General features: G+C 35.0%; 1 protein-coding gene across 2 annotated transcripts in view; it reads right to left on the reverse strand.

Moving 5' to 3' along the window:
* Positions 1–2,251: 2,251 nt before the first annotated feature.
* The window catches only part of LOC111546657 (coiled-coil domain-containing protein 7), a 124,706-nt gene continuing 113,603 nt past the window's right edge, over positions 2,252–13,354 (reverse strand). Inside the window, exons 15-18 of one of the 2 annotated variants that reach the window (XM_023218145.3) lie at positions 12,892–12,954; positions 10,708–10,932; positions 4,970–5,004; positions 2,252–2,387 (exon numbers count right to left, since the gene is read on the reverse strand). In XM_023218145.3, coding sequence (XP_023073913.2) covers positions 2,381–2,387; positions 4,970–5,004; positions 10,708–10,932; positions 12,892–12,954 — 330 coding nt within the window. In that variant the 3' untranslated portion in view covers positions 2,252–2,380. The remainder of the gene's footprint in view (positions 2,388–4,969; positions 5,005–10,707; positions 10,933–12,891; positions 12,955–13,354) is intronic. The other variant, XM_023218144.3, reaches the window with a different exon arrangement.

The raw sequence follows: 13,354 nt of genomic DNA on the forward strand, positions 1-13,354 counted from the left end.
TTATTCAAAAGACATAGAAGTCTTCAGGAAGCTGAGGTGTGAAAAGCCCTTGAGTCCAGGAGTTCTAGACCAGCCTGGGCAACATAGGGAGACTGTGTCTCTATAAAAAATAATTAGCTGGGTGTAGTGGTGCATGCCTGTGGTCCCCGCCAATCAGATGGCTAAGGTGGGAGGATGGCTTCAGTGTGGGAGGTTGAAGATGCACTAAGCCATGATGGTGCCACTGCACTCCAGCCTAGGGGACAAAGTGAGATCCTATATCAAAAAAAAAAAAAAAAAGACATACAGGCCATTGTTGTCCATCAAGCTTATTCTACTTGCCATTTAAGGCAGCCTCTTTGAAAACAACCTCCACAAGGCTTGTCAGTCCACTTTTCCTTAATTGTTTACAAGTTACAGGCTACCATACCAAGCAAGGGCCCCTCTTGCCATGGTTAAACTCCAAAGTACCTAGAAGTTAGGGAGTAGAGAATAATATCATTTCAAGAGAAATAGTATACTCCTTTTCTTTTCTTTTCTTTTTTTTAACCCCCTTTGCTTTGACCTCAGTTGCAAGGGAACACACAATATATTGCTCATTTAAAAGCATCAGATGGTGCTGCAGACATCCTCTTCTAACCCTGCAGGTGACCTATGATGGCAAAATGGTAACTTTGGGGTCCCCACTGAACTATCACTCCAGACAAAGGACAATATGGCTCATCTCCATGGAGAAAAACAGATCTGTTTGTCAGATGTGAACATATCTGACCCTGGGAAATGGTTGGAGGCAGATGTTCAAGGGAGGTGATGAATGACTTTCTCTTTCCTATGGCAGATGTGGAACAGACATTCCAAAACAAAGGTGTCTGTACTTAGCCGGGAAAAAGAGTTCATAATGTGAAGTTATTAGGATGTTGGTTCTACATCCTCATCTAACCCAGCTGGTGACCTTACTAATATTCTTCTCCCAGACAATACTAAGGAAATTGGTATGCTCAGGTCCAGGTGTCAGCCAGAGCTAATGCAGAGATCTATAATAATGAGTCTCCAAGACCAAAGGGTGGACAGCAGTGAGACAAATCTTTATTCATGGATGGTCCTGGTGATTCTCTTTCTTCCCTCTTTTTGTGGTTTCACAGAGCTGGCTCAGCAGGACTGTTTGACTCACTGATACCAGCTACATTGGTATATAAAGTACCTACTCCCTTCTCCCTTTTTCCAACAAGGCCATTGCCCCAACCAGGAAGCTCTCAGTGATACACAGTTGATTAGATGCTCTCTATGCCCTCCCAATTCCCCTATAATTTTGTAAAGTGATACGTGAGAAGTGGGTTCCACTCAGCAGCATCTTCTATGGTGAATTCAGCTTTGCTTAATCTAAGTCTATTTCTGTATGGAATAACGACAACTAAGGGAATATTGTATCCTCTATTGCTTCCTGGATTGCAGGGTTTCCTCTATAAAATCTATCTTATGACTACTATTTGGGTCACTAGTCATATACCCCTTAACTGTTATCCCAGTTAACTGAGGATATTAAAAGCTGCTTTAGTCTATCTAGATCTTTTAGTTATAACATAAATTTTCATTTGTAGAAATTTATTTTGATAAAAATTGAAAAGAAACAAAACATTTTAACGCTTTTATTTCACAATTAGATAATGCCTTTTCTTCAATGTTAACACCTTCTTTGACCCCCAATCTAAATTATCCTTCCCTGTGACTGTCAGATATGTAGTTTCATTACCTTCATGTATTAGTCTTCATTTATTTTTACTTATGTTTTGTCTCTCCTGTTACAATGTAAGTACCACAAGAGAAGGCATCTTATCTGTCTGATTTTTCAGTAAAACAAAATATCCCAAAAAGAACTGGACATATGAAGGTGACAAAAGTATCTGTTGAATGAGTTGGTTGAATAAATGAATGAGTAAATTCAACAGCTAATCATCTAATCTATGGAGAAAAAAATGGACAAGTTCCACCACTCTTCTCTTGTATGTTTTTGTGCTTTATAGAAAACCCAAGTAATAGTGAAAGTCCTAATGAAAGTATTTAGAAAGAAATAGGTTGACTGTGTAACTCTTAAAAATAAAACACCATGAATTGGTTTACATTTTCATTTCTAAAAGTGTGAATTTCAATGCCGCAAAACATTTAAGAAAAGCTAACAACGCACATGATGTGAAACAATAAATCATTAAAATCTATTGTTTGATTAACTGTTTACCACTAACTCATTCCCTAAGCCAAAATAAACTGATAAATGTTGTAAAGAGCAAAATTGTACTTTATTGTAAGCAATACCATGTATCTGCTCAGGTGGGGTCTCCTTACTTCGCTCCCATCCACTCTCTGAAGGTTTGGGAGACTTTTCCAAAGTATTTCAGAAACTCTATTAGGATCTAAGAAGTAACCCAAAATGAAGGTTGATGAATAATATTGTGCCATGTGCTTAATAGTTTGAATTTTTATTATGTTTAGCAATATAATATAATATGTAATGTATTATATTATATTATTATATAATATATAATAATTAACCTAAAGCTATTGAGGGAAATTCTATAAAACCTATCAAGCTGAAACAACCTATTTCATCTCATATTTCCCATTATTGTGGGATCTAGATCTAGATCTAGGATCTAGATTATTGTGGGATCTAGATCTAGATCTAGGATCCCATCCTTAGTCTAGGATCCAAACAAAATGAATTTTTGGCCTTTTCCTGAGCACACTGTATAGATTCTGAACATCCTCATCTTTGCCTCAAAGCAAAGTTCTGTCCACTCGGCACACCCTTTCCTCACATTTCCCTGTTAAAATCCAACCCAACCATCTTTCTTAAATTAAATGGTACATAATTCTTAATCCAGTCAGAAATAACTTTTCCTCTTCTTTGATGTAGCTTCTTGGTAATGTTTTATAGAATGCAACGTCTGCATTATACTCCACTTATTTTTGTGCATGTCTAGTCAACCCTACTAGACTGTTAATGCATTGAGGGCAATACCATATATTTGAAGCCCTTTATATCCCATAATACCCAGTACAGTGCCTTGCACAGCATGGATGCTCAGTCAGTGTTTCCTCATTTGAGCTAAACTGAATTGAAATGAATTACAATCATCTTCCTCCTGAAGTTATTACATCAATCAACATTTCTAGGGGAAAAAAGGCATTTAAGAGGGATTATTTGATATATTCACTCTACGATTTTTTTTAATCTTGATGTCCTATCATCCTCATTCTGTTGTTCTTCATTGAACCCTTCTTCCATTCTATCACTTCCCATTAAAATTCTAAAATGTGACTTACCAGAAAAGTAGAATGAGGGCTGGCAGGGGTAGTAACTCACTAGGTAACATTATCATAACCCCTCTTTAAGATTTTTCCGAACACCCATGGAAAGTAACTGAGACTGCCTTACCATGTCTTCATAGAGACTAGAAACTCTCTTAAAAATGCTTTTTGTAAGCCAATGTTTGTATTTTCTGGGATTTACCAATGTACAAAGAGCCTATCACATTTATCAGCAGCAACTAAATGTTCAATATTAACACAACTTATATCAAAAGTTACCACCTCATGTTCTTTAGGGTGATAAACTACTGGCTCTGCAGGATTTTCAAAGGCTATAGGTCACCATGATTGCATGGAAAACTATAGTAGTATTTCATGCTCTACCATAATCTGAGTATGAATATAAGAGCACCAGCTGGACACAGTGGCTCATGCCTGTAATCCCAGCACTTTGGGAATCTGAGGTGAGTGGATCACCTGAGGACAGGAATTTGAGACCAGCCTGGCCAACATGGCAAAACCCCGTCTCTACTAAAAATATAAAAGTTAGCCGGGCACAGTGGCGGGCACCTGTAATCCCAGCTACTGGGGAGGCTGAGGCAGGAGAATCGCTTGAACTCAAGAGGCGGAGGTTGCAGTGAGCTGAGATCATGCCACTGCCCTCCAGCCTGGGCAATAAGAGCCAGATTCCATCTTAAAAAAAAAAAAAGCACCATGCTTTTGCTTTATTTCTTCCTATTTCTGCATGATACATAAGTTCCCATTACTGTTGAAGATAATTATTAATAATTTTCCTTATATATTCTCAAAAGCTTATAATGCTGACCATACATATTTAAAATATAAAGAAATCAACAATAAGAAACCAACCATAATAAGTTTGCAAAGCAACAAGTGGACCAATGTCTAATTTTCTCTTGGACATTGTATTTAAAACATGTAGTTTTTAGTATATATTTAGTTAGTATTTAAAAATATATACTTTTAAATATAAACATTCACACAAACATTTAAAATGAACATTTTCAAAACTTCTGGCCATTAATCATTACACTTATTACCTAATTCTTGCTAATTCACCTGGGTCTATAATCCATAAATATTTAAAATGGCAATGAAGTACATAAATGCATACTTCTAGGTAATTCCTCTTTACTCCATGGTAATGTGACTCAAGAAAGTCTGTGAATCAATCATAATATAATAATGAAAGAGATTCACCAGTGAGAACTATAAGATTTAATTGGATGAATCAATCAACTCAATTATATATGTGAATGCATGTACATATATATGTGTGCATATAGTAACTGAGTTAAAATGGAAGGTAAAAATGATTTTTCAGTAAGTTTTTTATGTATCTAGCTCGTGTATCTTGATGATAACTAAGTTGAAAATAAGGGTTAGTTCCTCACTATCTGGAAATTTTAATTGTTGTTGTCAGAAAAAAAAAAGTGTGTTTGTACATAGACCTGGTCCTTAATTTAAATTTTTCATTTAATTTTTACTTTTGACTGTATCAACTCTTCAAACTTTGATATCTAAAGTTTCTAACATTTTCTACTTAAAATTAGTTTCAAAGAGTTTTGTGACATAAAATTTAATATGGTTATTTTCATTACTTAGGTATGTGAACTGATAAAGATTAGAAAATGACAGAACAAATTTTTAAAAAGCATTTTACCTTTTTTCAATCAGTCTTCCGCTTTGGGCAATGATCTGTGATAAAGATAATACTAGATTTAAAAACATCAAGTATGCATATACAATGTTTACATTCAGTCATTTAGAAAAATGTCATTTAATATGACAATTTTGTAAGATTAAGGTATCGAAAAAGCAAAGAAATTATCATATTTTAGCATTGAAAGAGACACTAAAGAAGGAGAGTAGGCCCTAAAATTACACTTGTATTTCTAAATTAAGAGCAAATAAGGTTTTATACTTTAAGTAAACAAAAAGTTTTTTTTGAGCGAAAGAAAAGCATGTTTATTAGAGCAACGCAGTACAAGAAAACAGCTGCAGCACAGTAGCCCAAAATTTATTTCAAACTTGTCTGTTACATAATTATCTAATCCTTTTAAATATTCTTGTTGAAGGATGCATAATGCTAATATTATGCATAATAAACTGTGGAGGTGCTTTTTGTAATTTATCAATTTTAAAATAAGTATACTGAGAATACATGTTCAAATATGTTTACAGAAGTATGTAACCAACAGTGTTAGGCCAGCCGGGCAAGGTGGCTCACAACTGTAATCCCAGCACTTTGGGAGGCCAAGGCAGGCAGATCACCTGAGGTCAGGAGTTCAAGACTAGCCTGGCCAACATGACGAAACTTTGTCTCCACTAAAAGTACAAAAATTAGCTGGGCGTAGGGGCAGGTGCCTGTAATCCCAGCTACTCAGGAAGCTGAGACAGGAGAATTGTCTGAACCTGAACCAAGGAGGCAGAGGTTGCAGTGAGCCAAGATTGCACCATTGCACTCCAGTCTGGGCAAGAGTGAGACTCCGTCTCAAAAAAAAAAAGGGCCAGTGGCCTTAAAAGTGTGATTTTTATTAATAAATTACCTCTTGTGAATATAATACATACTTTCTTTCCTATAGTATAAATATTGATTCTAGGTTTTATTCTGGACCTGATTTTCATCTAATTCAGTTTCTTTTATGCAGAGATTAACTGGTTTTATCCTTATTCCCCTGTGGCAAAGACTTCTAAATGGTCAACAAACTAATCTTCTCTTCTTCTTAGACTCAATGTTAGTCTACATTTGTTAATTCCCCCTGTAGTTAAATGTAGCAAAAAGAATGTGAGAAAAAAGGATGTGCATCTCCTCCAGCCAGGTCAATGAAAATTACTTATGTTTGTCCTCCATATTCTTTTCTGATAGCTAGGTAACTATGCCCAGTGTGGCTCAGGAAGCCACATGTAAGATGGCAAAGCTTCCATATGCCAGGATACCTTAACAACCCTGTGGAGCAGAACTCCCTACCGCGAACACTGACCTTGAACTTCCTTGAACTATTAACACCAGGAAAGAAGCTTCCATTGTGTTAGAGCCATCATACATTTTGTGTCTATATGTCACAATAGTCACAATAGTTATTCTATATACTAACTAATAAATCACCAATGATTTTCATACAGCCTATGCAGAGAACTCCTACAGAGCTAAACAGGGATGCAAAATAACAGTTACATAGGACTTCATGATACACAAAAACAGTTCATAAGCATTATCTCATTATACCCTCACAGTATTCTTTTTTTTTTTTTTTGAGACAGAGTCTCATACTGTCATGCAGGCTGGAGTACAGTGGCACTATCTGGGCTCACTGCAACCTCTGCCTCCTGGGTTCAAGTGATTCTTTTGCCTCAGCCTACAGAACAGCTGGGATTATAGGCACACACCACCATGCCTGCTAATTTTTTTTTTTTTTTTTTAGTAGAGACAGGGTTTCACCATATTGGCCAGGCTGGTCTCCAACTCTTGACCTCAAGTGATCCTCCTGCCCGCCTCCCAAAGTGCTGGGATTACAGGCATGAGCCACTGCACCCGGCCACAGTATTCTTATAAAGTATTATCATCCTCCATTAATTAAAAGTTTATAGATAATTATGTATAGTTCCTGACAGAAACAATAATAGTTCTTGCCCCTCCCTCCGAATTAAAAAAGACTATTATTCTAATAAACAACCTCAAAAACAGATGCAAAAACAAAAAGGAACTACTTTTTCCAACTTGTCATTATGACATACATATGACAGGCCTTTTGTGTAATATAGTGTCCAGTACTAGGAGTTTCAAATATTTTTCCTTTACTTGTAAATTTTAGGTGTCTATTCCCAAGAGCAAAGGGTGATAAGGTGGCTTCCCTGTGAAGCCCAGACCCAAGAGCATTGAGGCCTTCCCACCTCAGATGAGAAAGCCTGCTCTTGATACTAATAATATTACAGCTCCACAGCCAACCAAGGGCACTATGATACCCAGGAGAACTCTATCAGCAGAAAAAATGAAATTAATTTATAGTTACAATATACACAAAAACCTTATTAATTATGGGATCAATAAAAGGGAAGAATACATCTACCCCACTGATGCACAATTATCCTCTTTACAAACAGTATCTTACATGTTATTCCTTTACCCAGAAATTTTCTTTTCCGAAAATTGAAGACCAAACTGCTTGATTTAGCATTCGATTCAGGAATTTTCACAATCTCATACTTATCTATTAATACTCATAATAGGCAGCCTCTGAAATGGCTACCAGTGATCCCTGCTCATGGTGTTCATGCCAGTGGTACACCTTTCCCTTGTGTGTGAGCTGGCGCTAGTGGCTACTTCTACTTTTAATGAACAGGATATGACAAAAGTGATGCAACGTCATTTCCAAGATTAGATTCCCTCTCTGTCTCTGTCTCCCTGTCGATTTCTCTCCATCTATGTCTCCCTATATCTCACTCTGCCTTTGTTTCCATGTTGTAAGCTACATTATGGAGAGGCCCCTATAGCAAAGTACTGATGTCTCAAATCAATAGCCAGCAAGAACCTGAGGCCTAACAACAGTCATGTGAGTACATGAATGAGCTTGGGAGTACATCCTTCTCCAGTTGGACCTTAAAATACATACAGCCAAGGGTAATGCCTTGGCTACATCCTTGTGAGAGGGAACCTGAGTCAGAGGACACAGCTGAGGAACATTAGGATTCCTGACCTACAAATATTCTGAGATAGTACATGTTTGCTGTGTACACCACTAAATTTTGGCATAATTTGTTATGCTGCAAAAAATAACTGAAACAGTACTTTTTGTTTCTCATTTATCTTTTAACCAGATACATTTTAGGAAATGGAGAAGGGAGAAACAGTGTTTCAAGCAGAGAACAAAATAGGCAAAATACTTAAGGTTACAGAAAACACCATATGTTCTATGAACTTAAAGAAGGTTCAGTGTAGCTAAAGCATAAAATATATGATACACATGTGCATATGAAAGCATGTGCAATAGCCTGGGGGGATAATTAAAGATGAGGCTGGGGCCTCAGGAAAAGACCAGATGTGACAAAGCCTTAAACCATAATTAGGACTTTGTTCTTAAAGTAAGGGCAATAGAAAGCATTAAAGATTTTAGGCAAGAAGGTAACAAACAAATATCAATTTTTGCAAGATGACTAGCCACCAACATGGAGATTGGCCTGGAAAGAGAGAGACCAATTAGAGTCCTGGTGGGAGTCTGACTAACAGAACTGTCAGTAATATTGAGAAAACTGGACAGAATTTGATGTATAATAATTGGGTCAAGACAAAGGAAAAAAAGAAATAACAGTGATGCTGGACTTTCTAGTTTCAGCAATTAGATGGATGAGGATGCCAGGAGACTGAATACTGAGAGATAAAGCGGGTCTGAGAAGAACGCAATTGGTTCTTTTGGGGACATGGTGAATTCTAGATGTTTGAAGCCCATTGAAATAGAAAAATTCAGTATGTTAATGAATAATAGGTCTGGAAATGAGGTGTTATTCAAGTTAGAGATAAGAGATTTATATGGCCCTAGAAGCCATGAAGGGATATGAGCATGTTCAGAAAGAGTATATGGAATAAAAAGAAACTCTAGGACAGAACCCAGAGATGTACTAACATTTAAAGAATGAGCAGAGCAAGAGGAGACCAAAGAGGCATCCCAAAAATATGTAAGGAAAACCAAATAATTATGCTGTTTCTCAAACAAGCTATAGACTATATATGTACCCCAGGACTTAAAGTATAATACAAAAATATTTTAAAATAAATGATTAAACATGGTTAAATGCTGCTAAGAGGACAAATGAGATTAAACTATAAATCATCTGGCCAGGCGTAGTGGCTCATGCCTGTAATCCCAGCACTTTGGGAAGTTGAGGCAGGTGGATCACCTAAGGTCTGCAGTTCAAGACCAGCCTGACCAACATGGTGAAACTCCATCTCTACTAAAAATATAAAAACTTAGCCAGGCATGGTGGCAGGCACCTGTAATATCAGCTACTCAGGAGGCTGAGGCAGGAGAATCACTTGAATCTGGGAGGCGGAGGTTGCAATGAGCTGAGATCACAACATTGCACTCCGGCCTGGGCAACAAGAGAGAAACTCCATCTCAAAAAAATAAAAAGAAAGAAAGAAAGAAACTATAAAGCATCCTTCAGAATAGCATCAGATAGATTTGTTGTAACCTTGGCAAAAATAGTTTTAATACAGTGATTGAGAAAGAAGATTACAGTTAAATTACTATAAGAACATGGACAGTGAGTATAAACTTCTATTACATCAAAATCTCCAATAATGATATCTCCTGTTTCACTATTACCAGAACAAGCCATCTGAGTACATGACATTATATACATCGTCTATGCAAAGAATCTAGCATATAATAGACGTTTAATTAATGAGTGTTAAGCTAGATACACAAGAAGACAGATGTGTATTGATCTATATATAAACCCACTAAAATTAGAATCACTTATGTGAAAGCAATATGATGTTTTAGCTACTGTTCTGCTTAGGTTCATTTTACTATTTAATCTAACTTTTTCTGTCATATATGAAAACCTTTGTTTTGGATTAGGAGATAAATACCGGGAAACAGAAAACAATAAAGCTTTTAACAAAGCAAGTTTCAAATGCAGCCATATAGACAAGCAAAGAAGATATCTTCAGATGTGATTTTGGAGCTAGAAAGACCTGAATTTGAAATCTAACTCAATATTACTCACTGTAATGTGGCATGGCTAATTTTTTAAAGTTTTGGTTTCATCCTCAAAATGGAGGTGCTAATGGCTATCTTATGGTCTTGTGTAAATGACTAGCCCATATACATAGATATAAAATGACTAGCAGATTTTATAATAATGGCAGATATAAAATGACTAGTAGATTTTATAATAATAGCAGCTATAAAATGACTAGCAGATTTTAAGTTGTGCTGCTTCTTTTGTTCTTTGTCTTAAAGCAGCTGACAGACAATCCGACATTTCTTTAAATATTTTATATTCAATTCAGTGTACCTTACTCCATTTATATACATGACCTAACAACTTTAATAATTTTTATTGCTCTCAAAGAAACTATCTTTATTATTTATCTTTCCAGGAAGAAGTTGAGGTTGTTCACAATAAAAATTACACAAAAAGAGAAGGTAAAAATAAAGGACTCAACTCTCAGATGCTCATGTGGCCATTCAAAATCAGTATATATTTAAGTCATAGTTTAGTATTCAAAGATAATAATGAGTTGACATATCCAGAAGGTAAAGGGAAAAAGTAAAAACAAACCCAAAAACAGAAGCATGATTTTTTAAATAACATATACAAATGAAGTAAATAATAATATAAAAGACAAATTTCTCACAACATATACTACTGTCTCCATTTTGGTTATTTCCTCACCTGTGGATATTCTTGGATTTTATCACTTGCCCTCTGTCCACCTGAATCTGAAACCAGTGATTTTCTTGTTTCCTTCTCCAATGGTATAGTTTTTGAATCTTCACCTTTAACTTCTGTTTGACTATTACCCACTCGCATGGTTGTCTCAGTTTTCCCCTCACTTTTAAGTAACTTCCTCTCTTGATTTAGGAAATAGTTAAGTTGATGCTTAGCTTTTTCAGCTTCCTGTTTTTAAAAAAGTACCAGTTTATTAAACATTTTCTGATATTTTCCTGCCAATACTAAAACATTCAGGAATCTGCATATATTTATGCCTACATGATTTCTCAACTCATTTTTACTGAGTTGAAGTGAGCAAAGGTAAGCTATTGGTATAATTCATACTTTAATAATTCCACAGTTAAAATCAGAAGTTGTGAAGAAACCTCTTCCACCTTTGAGGGGTATTTTTATACCCAGGAGTTTCTCCTGGCTGTTATTTTTAAGGCTCTAATTATTATACAAGCAAAATAAAAATTCATTTAAGGTATATATTATAAAAACTGATAGACTATAAGAAGGATAATTAGCACCTATAATATCAAAGAATGAAATAAAATGTGGAAAACAATTTATTTATTCTGGAATAAAATTCTCCTTGAAAATGTCACTTTTTATAATTTTTATTTAGTCATACAATTAACTTATTTATATAAAAGAATATATAAACAAAAAGAAAATTCACAAATAATCTCACCTCATAAAGAAAAATTACAATTAACATTTTGAGGTATATCCTTTTTAAACTTTTCTAAATATAGCTAGTGTGTGTATATATATACACACACTACATATATATACACACACACATATATACACACTATATACACATATATAGTGTATGTACATATATATCTATATACACACTAGCTATATTTAGAAAAGTTTAAATATATATATGCAGGTTTTTTTGCAACCTCCAGTCTCCTGGGTTTAAGTCATCCCCCCACCTCAGCCTCCCAAGTAGCTGAGACTACAGGCCCACACCACCACACTCAGTCAGTCTGTGTATTTTTAGTAGAGACAGGATTTCACCACGTTGCCCAGGCTGATTGCCAACTCTTGGGCTCAAAGTGATCCACCGGCATCAGCCCCTCAAAGTGCTGGGATTACAGGCATTAACCACCATCCCCAGACAAATTTTTTAAATGTTTATCTAAATTGGGTCATATTATACATACTCACATATTATGCTCTTTTCATTAAATAATGTCATAGATATGTTTCTATAACAATACATGTACATTTAAATCAGAATAGGTAGCAGAAGTACATTTAATAATATACCATAATTATCTTAGCAAACTCCTTATCAATGGACATTTAGATCATTCCAAAATTTTTGCTATGAAAACATATGACATTGTACATACTTGTGCAAACTCTCTGTATACTTTTTTCTTCTTTAGGACAAACTTTTAAAAGCTTTTATTGAGTGAAAAGGCCACATCTTTCCAAGTTTGCTATGTCTTTTCTGTCTCCCAGAAAAGGCATAACAAATATCTTTCATACTTCTATTATCAAAAAAATGATGAATATATCAATTCATACTTTTTTGATAATAGAAGTATGAGAAAAGTTGCTCATTTCCGTATACAACCACAAATACTACATATTTCTGTCCTTTACATTTTTACCAAGATGGTAGGCAAAACAATTTTATAATACACAAATATACTTTTGTCTATTCATTTATGAAATGCTTATAGCTTTTTTCATTTCTTACTGTATTATTTAACTAGAATTTTAAAAAGAGTGGTAAGAGTCAACATCTTGGTTCAACTGAGTTTAATTGGAATGCTTGCAGTATTTTACCTTTAAGTATACTGCTTATCAGCTTGAAATACATTGTCTTTTTTTCTTTTCCTTTTCTTTTTTTTTATACTGCAACCATGACAGATGAAGATTGCCTTTATTAGCTTAGGAATGTTTGGTTTTCTTTATATCTCACTATTTTTTATAAGAATGAATATTAAATTTTATTAATATATCCCTAATGCATAAAATGAATATAGTTTAAACCTGGCCAAACAGTAGAATATGTAGACCTCTTAGCTTACAAAGTAAAAATTATTCATTTGAAAAGTTCTTTGTGGATATTTTCTTTACTTGTTAACAATGTTAAAGAAACATGACATCCTTTACCTGTAAAGCCTGTTTCAATTGCTCCTGAAGGACTTTGTTCTCAATTTCCAGACGTGCTACTTTCTAGGAAGTAACAAGCAGGAAAACGGTGTTTACTTTGGTATTTTTAATTAATTTAGTTTTACCAGTATTACTTTTCTAAAACCCATAGATAGCCAAGATAAGATTTGAGCATAGACATTGAACTGCACACCTCTCAGGTGTAATGATGGATAATGCCTGAAGCTAAAGCTTCCTATTGATTTTTCACAGGCAAACTGAGCATGAATCGGGTAAATTACAATTGCAATAAATTAAACGTTTCATTTCTGCTTTCCTCTAGACCTGAAATATTTAAAAAGAAAAATTTCAAATTTTACTAAAAGAAGAACCTTTACTCTTAACACAAAATAAACATTGTTCTGGCTTTGTGCAAATGAGCAAATTCTGTTTCACATGATGTTCCAGGAATTCTCCATCAAAT

Source organism: Piliocolobus tephrosceles, chromosome 9 (assembly GCF_002776525.5).
Source record: "Piliocolobus tephrosceles isolate RC106 chromosome 9, ASM277652v3, whole genome shotgun sequence".
NCBI lineage: Eukaryota > Metazoa > Chordata > Mammalia > Primates > Cercopithecidae > Piliocolobus > Piliocolobus tephrosceles.